This window comes from Cicer arietinum, chromosome 1 (assembly GCF_000331145.2).
Source record: "Cicer arietinum cultivar CDC Frontier isolate Library 1 chromosome 1, Cicar.CDCFrontier_v2.0, whole genome shotgun sequence".
In the NCBI taxonomy this organism is placed as follows: Eukaryota; Viridiplantae; Streptophyta; class Magnoliopsida; order Fabales; family Fabaceae; genus Cicer; species Cicer arietinum.
This window is the reverse complement of record NC_021160.2, coordinates 5,092,933-5,107,627: the sequence shown is the minus strand read 5'-3', so window position 1 is coordinate 5,107,627 and position 14,695 is coordinate 5,092,933. Positions and strand designations below refer to the sequence as shown.

Sequence of the window (14,695 nt, the reverse complement as noted above, 5' to 3'; positions counted from 1 at the left end):
TTTAACGTTGTTTGATTTTTTATCTTGTTGCGGTATTCGTTTAGATCAAATCGACAAATAAATCAACTTAAAACTATACAAATCCAATAAATGATTTGATTGTCAATATTACACAGATCTTGAAGTACGAATATTTCAATAAATTTGTGAAATAACTACAAATCTACAAAGCCGCATAAAAAGAAATAAAAAATACAAAATATTTAAAAACTAAAGTTAGTACGTAGAAGTAGAATGCAGTTGTTTTTTTTTGTCGTCAAGTAGAATGCAATTGTGGAAGCAAACCAATAAACTTTATATTCTATATGATATATTGATATTGATTGAACTATTACTTACATGACCACTCAAAGATTTAGTCCAAGATACACAGTTGTTTTTCTAACGTATAAGGCACCATGCACCATCTATATTATAGCTGTTACGCATTGTTTGGGAATGGTCCCAACTTGTTTTAGTTATTTATAGGGTAAGCTAACTAGGAAGTAACATAAGCGGGTTAAAGGAGGTTTCATTAAAAAAAGAAAATTTAGATATGCTTGTCATAAAAAATAAAATGTATCTACGCCTATGACATCACATGCAGTGTCTCAAATTTCGTTTAGACGATTTTGTGATCAATTTGTGAGATCATCCTTTGTCTCAATCCAATCCAAAAATTTCAAACTTCAAATTTAAAATACCTTAAATATTTTACTGTCTATGTAATTCGTTAAAATATTATTTTCAATATCTAAAGTCTTAATCAAATTATCTAATAGCAAATTATTAATTTAAATTATTTAAAATTCGTTGAAATGTTATTTTTTTAATCTATTTTAAGGAGTATTTTATTTAAATATTAAAAATTTAAAAGAGTATTTTAAGATACGTTACAATTTAAAAGAATAATTTAATATTTTATAAATTTGAATCTAAATTAACCACCTTACAGTAATTTTAAGATACTATTTGATTGTTTACCGCAAAAATAAACAAAATGTTGAGCACCTATGGTCTCTTGAGCACAAAATTAGACAGCACATGGAGTAACATATTGTGATGCGCATACCAATGAAGCAAATCACTCGTATATTGTCTCTTTTGATGGGTATAAAGCTGATTGAGGGTTTCTCTAGTGTACATGTACTGGATTCCAATTAAGATTGCATCAGCTGCATATTTTATATAATGTTTGATTTTGTCTAAAAAAAAAGCAATGTGAAATTAGGGAAGACAATAGGTAGGGTTTGAGTAGAGTACTATAGTACTCGTTCCTATATCTGCGATTTAAAAAATATTCATATATGTGTCTGTACCCTATTGGATATCAATTTTAATACATGTGTCCTTACTCTCTAGATATCTAAGTGCATGTACTCATATCCATTACTCACGTTTTAACTAAAATAGATCGATAAGTAAATGATATTGTTGTGATTAAATTTAAAAATTATTCAAATATTTTAAATCCAATCATAAAGTATTATAAACCAAAATATTTTCTAACTCAATAATTTTAAATGAACACTCATTGCAATACACATTCAAATATCCATAATAATATTTTATGAAGTTGCAAGTTCTACGACAATATTATTCTAGATATGTAAAAATAATTGATAAGAAGTCATGATTAATTCGACATAACTTTTAATTATAAAGTCACAATTACTTACATATTCATCATAATCAAATTCTTAAAAAGATTGCAAACATTTATCTTTCAATTATAAATATTGTAGTGGTCTAATGATATTAATAGATGTTAAAACATAAAAGAAAATAATTAATTACACCAAACACTAATATAATAAATAAATAATACATTTATATAAGTATGGGTGCAGGGCGGGGTGGGTATATAATACCCATACGACTAATTTTGCAGGTAATTATCCGTCCTTGTACCAATATCCATTATGCGGATTTTTACCCTTTATTTGCAAATACCCATTGAGTATGGGTCTAATTGTCATCCTTATCTAAAATGTTCTCTCTTCAATTTTTTTGCAAATACCCATTGAATATGGGTCTAATTGTCATTCTTATCTAAAATGTTCTCTCTTCAAATTTTATTAATATCCTGATATGTAAATGAGTAAATAGATAAAGAAGTAATCCTATATCAACTTGTGATCATTTCGACTTTAAATTTATACTACTACATCTTTCAGATATTGATTGAGTTTTTAATTATAAATGTGCATCGATAAATTAAAAAGTGTGAAAATAGATTATAAATGTGCATCGATAAATCATGTGAGATTTTTGAGTCTAACTGAAACAATAACCTCCATCGAAACTAAAGGGTCTTGTCAGCTGTATGACATAGACTCAGCTGAATTCGTTCCCATCACATCATTAGCCTAATTTTATATAATAATTGTTTTTCATATATGATAATTAGGCGACAGTGTGGATAATACACATAAAGCTAAACTAATTGGACACTGGAAAAGAAGAAGAAGAAGAAGAAGAAGAAGAAAAAGTTGGTAAAATTGAATGGAGCAAAGGGATTACGTGGGATAATTTGGTATGAATACGGGAGGGGGGACACATGGTATTGTGAAATCCTTTAGAATTGTAAAAACTAGAGAGACAGAGGCACATGTATGATATGGAAAATAAGATGCAATGTATGATGGATTATGTATATGACTTTAGTGCAGTTGGGGGAGTTTGCAGTATTGGCAATATCTCATTTCTTTATTCAAACAATAAGATCACATTCACATCCACAAGTCGTTCCTTGAAAGTTAAGAGGAAAATATGCTAGTTCATTTCTGACTCAGACTTATGTTCTTTTCTCTATGCTCTTTTCAACGACAGCTGTGGGGTTTACAATATCTAACCAACACGTTTTCTTCTTTATACTTGTCTGCTTGTCTCCACTTTTTTCAATATTTTTTTTATCTTTATGTCTTTTAATATTACCAATTTAATCTAATATTCTTCCATTACCACTAACCCTCATTTAAGGAATATTGCTTGTAAAGAGTATTATTATTTTACACACAATATTTATTAAATTTACTTTTATTTTAAAAGGTGTTGCTAACACGTGTACGTGTGGTAAATAGAATCTTTTGGTTGAATATACTACTAGCAATAAAGCAACATATACTACTAAGTTAAAACAGTATAGTTATTGTGATTTATTGAATTAAAATAAATTGAATGTGTTCATTAAACAATAGAAATTGGATTTAGTGATTTAAATATCCGTGAAAATGTATGTCTGACTTATATAGACAAACGAGCAAGCGAACAGAAAAACAAAAAAATTCATTGTGTTGTTTGTTTTAGTCAACAATATAATAACAACAAGTAAGGAGCAGAGGCAGAGAAAATGGAAGAGTGGTGTGTGTCAATGCCAAAGATTGAACTGCATGCTCATCTCAATGGATCCATCAGACTCACTACACTCTTGTATCTATCTAATTCTCATCACTCCTTCATTTCTTTATTATATCAATTTTATCATTATTCAAATATATATATATAAATATATATGTTTTATTCACAGAGAACTTGCCAAGGCTTTGACTGAAAATCAAAAGGGTGCCGTCAATATCTCTCAAGTGGAACATGTTATCATGAAACGTATGTTATGTGTTTCTTTGTTTTATTCTCCTGTTTGATTAATTGTCGGTAAAAAAACATGAAAATAAATTAATCATTGCTAACATGCCACTCTCCTTTCTGTGTTTTTGTTTACACTTCCATTCAATACCTTTATTTTTATAATTTATTTTGGAATTTATGGTGAAGTTTTATTATTTCACATATGTGTAGGCCTTTGTGTTCTGTGTTTTGTGTTTTGTGTTTGCTTTTGCTAACAAAATTCATCAGGACAGTGGAAAGAGAAAAAACATAATATTTTATTAGTTTAAGCAGAGTCACAGAAAGAATCATACATGAATTATAATTTCATTATTTTTGGAACATCTGTGGGGTTGCTTTAGTATATTCCTACAAAAACATGATATAACTATTCAGTTACTTTCTTTTCTTTTTATATCAAGTAGGTCCTAATCTGATCTTATTTGTGGATTTATTAATGCAGATGATCTTTCACTGACAGAAGTATTCCAACTGTTTGATCTAATTCACAATGTCATTACTGATCATAATACTGTTACAAGGATTACAAAAGAGGTAATAAATCCCTTGTTTGTTTACTATATGAATAATTTTTGTTATTGTGCCAAATTGTTGCAATTTCATTTGTACTATAGTAAGTAATCATGATAATAGCTAAAATCAGGTCATTGAGGATTTTGCATCAGATAATGTTGTCTATTTGGAATTGAGGACTACTCCAAAGGTAACCAAAAAGAAATTGTTTTGTAATTCGCTGTGTTCTTATATCCATTGAATTGAATTGATAGTTGATTTAATTAAGAAAAAATGTTTGATTGTGTTCATTCAGAGAAATGATTCGATAGGAATGAGCAAACGCTCTTATGTTGATGCTGTAATGGAAGGTCTGAGATCAGTTAGCTCAGTTGATGTTGATTTCATTCCAAACACTCAAGATTCTACATCTCTTTCCAATCTTCCTATCATTACCAATGAAAATTCTAGAAAAATAATCATTGTTAGGCTTATCTTAAGCATCGACCGCAGAGAGACAACAGAAGCAGCTATGGAAACTGTAAGCTAAAAATGTGCTAGTAATTTGAAAACTTAAGTTTGTTTGGTTATTGATGCTTGCTTTGAATATGATGTTTATTTGATGCAGGTCAAACTTGCACTTGAAATGAGACATTTAGGTGTAGTTGGAATTGATCTCTCTGGAAATCCAAAAACTGGTGAATGGTAAATCAATCTGATCTAGTACTAAAGTTTATTGAATTGCATTTATATTTATATTTTGAAAATTGATGCTTATGCACAATATTGTTTGTTAATTTTTTTGTAGGACTACATATTTACCAGCACTGAAATTCGCTCGAGAACAAGGTCTTTCTGTAACGCTTCATTGTGGAGAGGTGCGTTATTCTTTAGAACTTACCTGTTATTTGAGTTATCCTGACTGGTTTATTGTTCCGGCTTAGTGTTTTTAGATACGTAATTCGAAGGAGATAAAAAACATGCTTGAATTTCATCCCCAAAGGATTGGACATGCTTGTTTCTTTGAGGATGAGCATTGGATAAAGTTGAAGTCTTCTAAGATTCCGGTTAGACTTTTGCAATCCCCTTTCATTAATTTATGTAAGGTATTGGAAGTAAGTCATAACTTGTGAGGAAATGTGAAAAAGGAGATTCAAATAAAAGGTTATGTGTACTCTTAAAATATTTTCTGTCAAATTTAAAGTGAATTTTATTTTTTATAGACAAATGTTGGTATATTAGTTGTTGTGTTAGTACTTTAATTAACTCTTATCATTGCTAAGTTTGAACGGTTTAATGGATCATTATACAATTTATAGCCGGCTGACTTACATATTATTTTGTTTCATCTTCACTATTTTCAGGTTGAAATTTGTTTGACATCAAACATTAGGACATTCTCTGTAGCATCTATAGAAGTTCACCATTTTGGTAGGTGTTTTTGCTTATGGTTGGAGTTTTGATGATCATGAATATAGAATCAATGAAAGCACTGTTTGTTTAGCTGCACAAAACATGTTGTACGCTATAAAATGATTATAGGTTGTGGACAATATTTTTTTATGTCATTTCATATAGTTGTAAATAGACTTTTACCACCAACGGTGGTTGAGTCTAAGAGAAGGAGTCAGACTCCCATAACGTAATAAACTAAAGTTCGAATTTTGGTTATGAGAAGTATCTATATTTAGTGTCTGGCGCGTCTCATATATGATTACCTCCATTATAAAAAACCTATGATAAAATACTAAAAAAATTAGACTTTTACTAACACAATATTGTTCTTGCTGATGCAGCTTGTTTGTATAAAGCAAAACATCCTTTAGTCCTATGTACTGATGACACAGGTGTATTCTCAACAAGGCTCTCCAAGGAATACAAACTTGCTGCAAATTCATTTGGTAGATTTTCTTTTTACTCTTGGAGATAGTTAAATTCAAGCTAATTGAATAAGTTTTATTAAATGCATGTGTTTGTTCCTTTTCTCTATAGGGCTTGGAAGGTGGGAAATGCTTGAACTATCAAGAAATGCTGTGGAATATATATTTGCAGATAATGGAGTGAAGAATGATTTAAGAATTTTTTTCAATTCAGTAGCAAACAATATGGAAGTATAAGTAGAATTCCATCTAAGAAAATATTTTTGTTTAGTTCATATTGATGACTATGTGTCAAGTATTACAATAATCGACAATTGGACACATGTTATTATAGCTTTATTTTTAATAGAAAATATTATAATTAATGTTAACAATATTTGCACTTTTAATTTTACAAGATGTCACATAAAAAAAGTGATTGAGGATTTGGTTGAGTCAAATTGATATGAGTAGTGTTATTTGAACATTGCAAATCAAGCACCATATGTGAATTCAAATACAACTCTTGACATAGTGGAAGGGCAGAAAAAATCAATATTAAATGTTGCGTATGATTTTGTATATTTGCCATAAAAAGGGTCAGCTATTTATTATTAATACCTCCAAATTTTCTAAAAAAATCCCGATTTCAGTAAGTTAAGGTCCACACTTTTTTGTACTTATTTATCGTTCCAGAAGCTTATTTAGAACAAATTTAAGTGGTACAGAATTTATATTCCGAAAATACTATAGTTCTTCAACGTATAATTTTGTACTAATAAAGAGTGATGGTGGTTTTCTCAATGGTTGGACATTTTTGTTTTGTTCTTAGTCCAGGTTTGTATTTAATTAATTCCTTGGCTAACAATATTGTAGTTTGTACCAACAAACAAAAAATCTGGGCAATATATGCATGGGTTACACGTGCTGGTAGGTACCTAGCTGCTTCAATATTAATGAAAGAATCATTCTTCCATGTTCCATCCCTTTCAATGGGGAAAGAACCAATATTCTATGACAAATATCTAGCATAAGGACCCTATTTTTCCTACTAAAAATCTATGTTTGATTTTGTTGTGGGAATCACAAAATTGAGGTGAGTTATTACGATTTTGACAATTCCATTGTAATTGTAATATTTAATATTGTGTTAAAAAAATAGTATATTCGATATTAATAAGGGGCACTTGAATTTATTGTCAGTTTACTATATCTTTACGAAGGTAATTAAAATTAGGATTGGATTCAATGAATCGATATTTGATTCGTTTTGTTTTTAAAATTGTTATGTTGAAGAATCGAGCTAAAAAAGCTAAAACAAAATAATTTTGATTTTAGGTTGTTGTCAGACTCCTTTTTCTTCGATTGAAGTTTAAGAGAGAAGAAAACCCTAAAAAGAACTCTATTATTACTTCTTACTTATTTGATCCATTTGTGCATGTGTTCTATATTTTGTGGTTATTTTGTTTTAATTTGATGGGTTATTGGAAAAACTATACAACTTAATCCTTCGATAAAATATGGGTTAGTTGTCTGCCTATTGATTTTGTTACATTGATGGGTAATGTTTTTGTTTTATAGGTTGATATGTTAGTTCAACTTATATAGATATGATTAGATTGGACGTTTATCAAATATAGAATCTTGGTTAATTAAAGTGATATTTGTTATCTCTTCTAATTTCAAAATAAAAATAAAAAAATAAATATTTGATAATTTATTAATTGAGACATGTGCTTTTAGAGGTGCTTGTAGAGCCCAATAGAGGGCCCTCCTCATTACCTTGATCTTCCCCTTACCAGTACTTAACTTTACCTAATCTAACTATATGCTTTTCTTATATCACTTTGCTCACAACAAAAATTAATTAAGTTACGAATAGAGTAAAAATACTTGGGTATCGGTTGAATAATAATTAAATTACCGAATAAATGAATAATTTAGTCATGGAAAGTCGACTATTAGTTAATGGCTGAATGTGAAGAACAACCAAAATGACTATAACAAAGAGTAAACTAAGATAAAGGACTATATAGCCACTTACTTAAGTATTTGTATCGGATACAATATTAATTATACTAGTTAGTTAGACAAATTAATTAGTTACTTAAATTAGTTAATTGTAATCATTTATTATATAAGTCCTAATGTATTTATTTATGTAATTATAATTTAATAACAACTCTCTAATAATTCTCTCATTAATTAATATAGTTTTTATTTATTTATATTTATTTATAATTTTCTCTTAATGCGAGTTTTATTAAGAATTGTAATATAGGGAGAGATGAGTAACTATTTTGCTACGTTATTTTTCTTGATAAAAAATTTCATTTCCTACTTTTTTATTGGATTCTTGAGATTTCCATCAAATTAAAATATAGATGGTTATGGGGAGAGAAATGACGATGCAAATGTTTTTGCATTGATGAACAATTAGAGATGCGGAAAATAAGATTATATTGATGGACAGTTTAATTTACAAAAGCATAAAACGCAAACAGTTAAGTTTTGCCATTGACTTAATTAATTAAGATATTAATTGATTACGTTCAGAATGTGTGTGAAGACTTATTTCTTTATAAATAGGGTTATGTAGATGGTATCATCTGATATGAAAGAGAATAACTTAGTCTGCAAGACAATTTTGTATTGTAACTTAGTCGATAAAAAAAGTCATATATATATTATTGAATTTAAATATGAGTGGTTAAGTCTCACATTGACTAAGATTGAACTAAACGTTAGATATATAAAAGAGGTGAGTCATATATCTAATGCCTTAAGATTTTGGGTGGAGATGATGTCAAAGTCTCTTGTGGTTTTGGAGACATTTGACTAGTTATTGCACTTGTGTTTCCAAACTCCCCAACTTATAATAGTATAGTTATTTATGATCTTATATGATGTAATATGTGAGTTAATGAGTTGAGAACATGTCAAACAAAGTTAGTGTATGTTTTCTGGTTAGTTTAACTTTATAAATGTCACTATAAATATTACGACATATTAACTATCATTTTTCCTTTATTTTTATGCAATTTTAGATTGTAGTTCAACTTTCAACATTAAAATGTTATATCGAATAAGTAGTATAGGAATCTGTAAGTCCACAGCTAAGAAATGAGATATTTTTCTGAACATAATTGTGCAATAAAAAAGATGATTGTCATTAGTGTATATCATCAAATAAGGAGACTTATGCAAAAAAAATAGAAAATAGAAAATTTTTAATCAAAAAAATAAAATTTGAAAAAAAAAAGGTATTCATTGAGTTAAGATTTGAGTTGGTTTCGGAACCTCTGCTCCAAGAATGCTTGTAGTATAAGTGAGTGAGTAATTATACTCTTTTGGAAGATGCTCATTCCACCCCAAAAATTACAAATAATTAAATGTTGAAGGTCGAATAAATAATAATCTTTAGTAAATGGGCGAGTGAAGTGTTTCTGATTTTGGTCAAACTGCCCAACCTAATGGATGGGCCTTTAGAATGGATCCCAAACTAATCATGATCGAAATAAATTCAAAAGGTGTATCTATTAACACCCCTCATTTTTATTACTACAGTTATATTATTTTTTTCTTCTAAGTTTCTTGTTAGACGTTTTTTTACAGTTCCAAAATAACAATATTGGTAACCATGTTTTCTTTTATGAATATTAATTTTTTCTTTTTAAGGAAATACTAAAAAAAATTATTGATTCTGCAAAATAATTTAATATGTTATTTGATTTTAAGTTTCTAATTAATAAAACTTTTTTTTATAAGAACAAAGTTGTTTTATAAATAAATGTTACAAAATGATGAAAAATTGCACATATTCAGTTCAACATGCGCATTTGGCAGCATGACATCCCAATAATAGATAGCTATTCTGGTCAAAGTTTCAAGAATAGAATGAGTTGACTTTACATATAATTAATTAATGAAATTATATATACAGTCTATAAGAACAAGTACTACAACGGAGCATTAAATTAAAATAATATATATAATAAAAAAAAAACGTAAACTATGGTAAAAACAACCTGTTATCCTTGTCAAAAATAACTAGACACAAAAAATAACGCGTGCTCCTTTTTACTAACCAGCTAAGGTTAACTATGTTAAAAGAATTCCATTTTGATACCAAAAACTAAAATAAGTAATTACAAGATCCTCTCAAACACATATAAAACTGTTTTTCAATGTCTTTTCAGTTACACAGTTTCAAATTGTTAAATTAATAACAACATTTTATCATTCTTGTTTCCTCTTTTTGCAAATTGATTCTGATTCTGAATTTTTTGTGTCTGTGATTAATTATTAATCACAAAGATTAATTATTAATCACAGATACTAATTAACATTTGTGCTGATTAATTAAATTCCTAGACAAACATTAAGGTTTGTTTAGTTTGAGAACATGAGTTGTTTTCCATGCTGCAAATCCGAAGTTGAATCACCTTCTTATAGACCATGTTCTAGGAAAATTTCAAAAGGAAGAAGAACATTCAAATCATTAGCAGCTGCTATGTCACTCAAATCAGGTGTGTGTGTGTTATGATTCATTTTAGATTTATAGATACACAATATTTAATAGTCTTTTTTAATTCTATCAAACTAGTAGTATTTGTTAATTACATGTGCATACAAAAAATAAATAAAAAATGTTACATGATAATTCCTTCCTCATTATACATTTTATATAAACAAATGCACTTTTGTTCTGTTGTTTTAGGATTTTTATTCTTACCATTAAATCTTAATAAGAGATTATTTTTATTTTTATTTACTTGATTCTACCTGGTGGGAGACCCGTGCAATAGGCCACGTTTTTCAGCCATTTTACTTTTTTTTTTTAATTTAATTTTATCTATGTTTAAGAATTTAGAGTTCTAAAAAACAAGTACACAAAAAGAGGGTATGCAAATTTAAATGTGGATTAATTTATAATTAGTTTAAATATATGTGGTGTTAATTAAATTGCAGGTAGCAGCAGGCATAGACAAATATCAGAAGAGATACTAAAATATGGAACTGCAAAAAATGATGTTAAAATATTCACATATGAAGAAATAGCTGATGCAACAAATAATTTCAGTTCTGATTGTCTTGTTGGAGAAGGTGGATTTGGGAATGTTTATAAAGGACAGATAAAAAGCATTGATCAAGTTTGTTTCTCTCTCTCTTTTTATACTAATATGTTTTGATTTTTTTATAAATTGTTTATCAAAGTCTCATGTTAAATATTTGATATTCAGACTGTAGCTGTGAAGAAACTGAACAGAAATGGAAATCAAGGAACAAGAGAATTTTTTGCTGAGGTTTTAATGTTAAGCATGGTTAATCATCCAAATCTTGTGAAGCTTGTTGGTTATTGTGCTGAAGAGGATCAAAGGATTTTGGTTTATGAGTACATGGCCAATGGAAGTTTGGAAAATCACCTTCTAGGTAACTAGTAGTAGTTGTAGCCAAAAACATTCTGATCCTAGACTTGTTTTTCATTGGCGTTGTCAAATAGCAATTATAGCTATTGTTGTAGTATAGCGGAATTTGAACAAACTGTTATTTTTTCGCTATGCACGATTGACAACATTGCTTTTTATTTTCACTAAAAAGAATCTATAGCATGCACTAAAACTAAGACATGAGTATGTTTGTTTGTTTCAGATATAGGTAATGATAAGGAACCATTGGATTGGGAAACAAGAATGAAAATAGCTGATGGAGCAGCTAGAGGACTTGAATATCTGCATAATTCTGCAGATCCACCGGTGATTTTTCGCGATTTTAAATCGTCTAATATACTATTAGATGAAGATTTCAATCCAAAGCTTTCTGATTTTGGTCTTGCTAAGATTGCTCCAAGAGAGGGTGAGAACTTGGTCTCAACAAGGGTGATGGGGACTTATGGATATTGTGCACCTGAGTATGCTGCTACTGGTCAGCTATCCTCAAAGTCAGATATTTATAGTTTTGGGGTTGTTTTTTTGGAAATAATCTCTGGTAGGAGAGTTATTGACCCTACAAGAACTCGTGAACAACAAAATTTGATTGTTTGGGTATGTCACATTATATCTTTTACTTTTTACTTTTCAATAAGCATTTTGATCTATGAAACACATACACCAAACACGTAGACACCAATAATAATTTAAGAAAATGAAAGTTAATGAATGTAACCATTTGTGTCGGTGTTAGACACGAGACACACTTTACATCTCAGGAGCATTAATATTAAGAGAAATACTTGAAACACTGATGTATTCTTTTTTATCACACTTTTTATCATTGAGTGATATCCATGTGAATTCTACCATATAGGAAGTGGATACTATCATACTACTAAGTAAGAAATGAGATTCAAAATTATCTAGTGTTATATATACAGTCTAAGAACATGGTTGTCCTTGTTTATGATTTGGCAGGCACAACCTTTGTTTAAGGACAGAAACAAGTTCACTCTAATGGCAGATCCTTTGCTTAAAGATAAGTTCCCTGTGAAGGGACTATTTCAAGCCCTTGCAGTGGCAGCAATGTGTCTACAAGAGGAAGCCGAAACGCGACCTTCCATGGAAGATGTTGTAACAGCTATTGCACATTTAGCAGTACACAAAACTGAAGAAAAAGACATAGCTGGTGAATCTCTATTAACTGCTGGTCATGTTGAATCTTTTAGAGCTACAAATTCAATGGGATCTGAAAGGGCATAGTAGCTACAATTTGGTCAACACATACTAGGATTCACTGACAAATTTGAAGAGCACTCAAAAAATGTGCTTAGGGTGTAATTCTGTTTGTGTAAAATGTCCTACTGTTAAATGTTAGGCTGTAGTGATTTCCTTTTGGGATTGGAATCAGGATCCCTTTGATTTATCTTTCTTTCTTTTCTTTTTTTCCAAAGAAAGTTTCACCTGAGTTTCTGTTTCTATTTCATCATTGGACATCTAAACCTGATGTCCAAAGAATATATATGTATATTTTCAAATTCCAATTCCAAAATACATTGTTATTGTTATTTGATTAATAAATGTACATTGTTTCATATTTAACAAAGCCTACTTGTAAGATGATTGATTCATATTACTTTTATAAATTGCTTTCTGACCCTATCTCTAGTCAATATGAAACTATTCAAGAGGTTGAACTCAAATGGTTAATGAGCTCCAGTGAATGCTAAATTGTTCGAGGGAGAACCTAAATTCAAACCCCAGCTGAAATAATTATTGACTAGACTTTACTTACCTCCTGACCGAATTTTAGATTGCTAGGACTAGTTTTCCTGAAGGGTTAAGACCCAAAAAAATGTCAATAAGAAACTTGAATTTTTCCAATACATTTATCATGCCAATTGCCATTAGTCTATTATCAAATCCTTAGAACATATAGCTGCAACAATATCTCCAACAAGTTGCTTTGATTTAAAATCTTGCTTACTCAAGCTGTAGAACACTAAGGCACATAAAAATTGAAATACATGATCTGAAAGAGAAAATGAAAAACATTATGAACCCAAAATTAAAACAGAAGAGTTGCCTAAGTTTGGCAACACAATGTGAAAATTAAAATGAATATGCTGCAAGCCTTCAAGTTTTGGTCCCTCAAGAAACTTAAAAAGAGATTCACTTAGAGCTGAAAGTTGTTGATATCAGTCTTGAGGATCCTATAGCTGTAACCAGGAATTCTGTTCAGTTGATTGGTTTCAGCAGCTACATCAGTAACAGAACAGATTTTGCTGAGGAACCTACTTGTTGTGCTGGTACCTCTTTGCTTCCTTCTCTTCCAGTTTGTTGGCAAGAACCACAAACTAGGCCTTGACATGATGGAATAGCTTCTTCTAGAAACCATGTCCATGTCCACAAGGTGTTGCTGAGGTTTCTGTATTGTTGTTCCTCTTCTTTCTAACTCAAACTTAGTGAAATATTCAATTTCCTTCCTCACTAGAGATCCAATAGTTCCCCTTGTGCCTATAGCAACAGGTGCAGCCATTTCACATGGATTGGTGCCAATGAATTATGTGGCACTACACTTTATAGGGAATGAGGCTTCTAGTTGAAGAAAGTTGGGGTCATGGCTCTTAATTATCAATTAGGAGGAGCATCTATTGTTTAAACTTTATTAAACAGCGAATGCTTTATGAAAAGCAAATGCATGGAATTTCCCATAATTGAAACTTTAAAAAGTTGAAATGAGTTGGTTTTATACACATCATAATACTTTACACTTTTTGACACAATGTTTGTTGTTTTTTTTTTTTTTCTTTGGAAAATATATCAAGCATAGAATGTTTACGTTATTATCTTTTAGATTTATTTTGAGGGAAAATTTGAATAGGAATCATATTTGAAAAATTTATAAAATTATAACGATTATATATTGTTTAATGTCTCTTAGAAGTAGATATTAATAGTCATTTTTATTTTAATTACTAAGATAGTGAATTAATATCAATCAGATTATCATCTTATCTATAAAAATAATAAATTATTATTTAAAAAAATATTATTAATCATCATTAAAAATTTCAATAATTTTTAAATATCAATTTAGTGCAAAACACTTTTTTGTATAACTCAACTATTTAGAGACATTAAGCTATTAATGCATTTTGATTAGCATATATGTGTAGCAATGAATGATCAAAAGTTTCTTAAAAATGCAAATTTGAAATTAGAATGGCGCTCAATGGTTTATACTTTTCTTTTTGATGTCATGTCAAAGTTATTCTCCGCCAGTCATGCCTTTGGCTATGGGAA

The 14,695-nt window shown here is 29.4% G+C and overlaps 3 protein-coding genes across 3 annotated transcripts; 2 read left to right on the top strand and 1 right to left on the bottom strand.

Moving 5' to 3' along the window:
- The first annotated feature begins 3,158 nt into the window (after positions 1 to 3,158).
- LOC101490838 (N6-mAMP deaminase) lies at positions 3,159 to 6,352 on the top strand. The gene is made up of 11 exons (XM_004486069.4): positions 3,159 to 3,411; positions 3,509 to 3,585; positions 4,049 to 4,140; positions 4,250 to 4,309; positions 4,415 to 4,639; positions 4,727 to 4,803; positions 4,907 to 4,976; positions 5,052 to 5,165; positions 5,463 to 5,529; positions 5,895 to 5,999; positions 6,091 to 6,352. Exons 1-11 carry the CDS (start codon positions 3,332 to 3,334, stop codon positions 6,213 to 6,215), a joined length of 1,092 nt encoding a protein of 363 aa, XP_004486126.1. The 5' UTR covers positions 3,159 to 3,331; the 3' UTR covers positions 6,216 to 6,352.
- A 3,749-nt stretch (positions 6,353 to 10,101) lies between these two features.
- On the top strand, positions 10,102 to 13,196 carry LOC101490515 (probable serine/threonine-protein kinase PBL23). Its single transcript, XM_004486068.4, has 5 exons — positions 10,102 to 10,486; positions 10,929 to 11,110; positions 11,201 to 11,390; positions 11,610 to 12,001; positions 12,368 to 13,196. The coding sequence occupies exons 1-5, from the start codon at positions 10,363 to 10,365 to the stop codon at positions 12,650 to 12,652; spliced, it is 1,173 nt and encodes a 390-aa protein (XP_004486125.1). The 5' UTR covers positions 10,102 to 10,362; the 3' UTR covers positions 12,653 to 13,196.
- Positions 13,197 to 13,339: 143 nt separating this feature from the next.
- Positions 13,340 to 13,994, bottom strand: LOC101490192 (uncharacterized). Its single transcript, XM_004486067.3, has one exon. It carries the CDS (start codon positions 13,926 to 13,928, stop codon positions 13,566 to 13,568), a length of 363 nt encoding a protein of 120 aa, XP_004486124.1. The 5' UTR covers positions 13,929 to 13,994; the 3' UTR covers positions 13,340 to 13,565.
- Between the last annotated feature and the right edge of the window lie 701 nt (positions 13,995 to 14,695).

Excerpts from the sequence above, each read along its gene's own strand:
- LOC101490838 (XM_004486069.4), top strand. The coding sequence starts at position 3,332 with ATGGAAGAGTGGTGTGTGTCAATGCCAAAGATTGAACTGCATGCTCAT. Across the intron at positions 3,412-3,508 it reads ATCAGACTCACTACACTCTT|AGAACTTGCCAAGGCTTTGA; the intron begins GTATCTATCTAA and ends TTTTATTCACAG. Across the intron at positions 6,000-6,090 it reads ACTTGCTGCAAATTCATTTG|GGCTTGGAAGGTGGGAAATG; the intron begins GTAGATTTTCTT and ends TTTTCTCTATAG.
- LOC101490515 (XM_004486068.4), top strand. The coding sequence starts at position 10,363 with ATGAGTTGTTTTCCATGCTGCAAATCCGAAGTTGAATCACCTTCTTAT. Across the intron at positions 10,487-10,928 it reads TGCTATGTCACTCAAATCAG|GTAGCAGCAGGCATAGACAA; the intron begins GTGTGTGTGTGT and ends ATTAAATTGCAG. Across the intron at positions 11,391-11,609 it reads TTTGGAAAATCACCTTCTAG|ATATAGGTAATGATAAGGAA; the intron begins GTAACTAGTAGT and ends TGTTTGTTTCAG.
- LOC101490192 (XM_004486067.3), bottom strand. The coding sequence starts at position 13,928 with ATGGCTGCACCTGTTGCTATAGGCACAAGGGGAACTATTGGATCTCTA.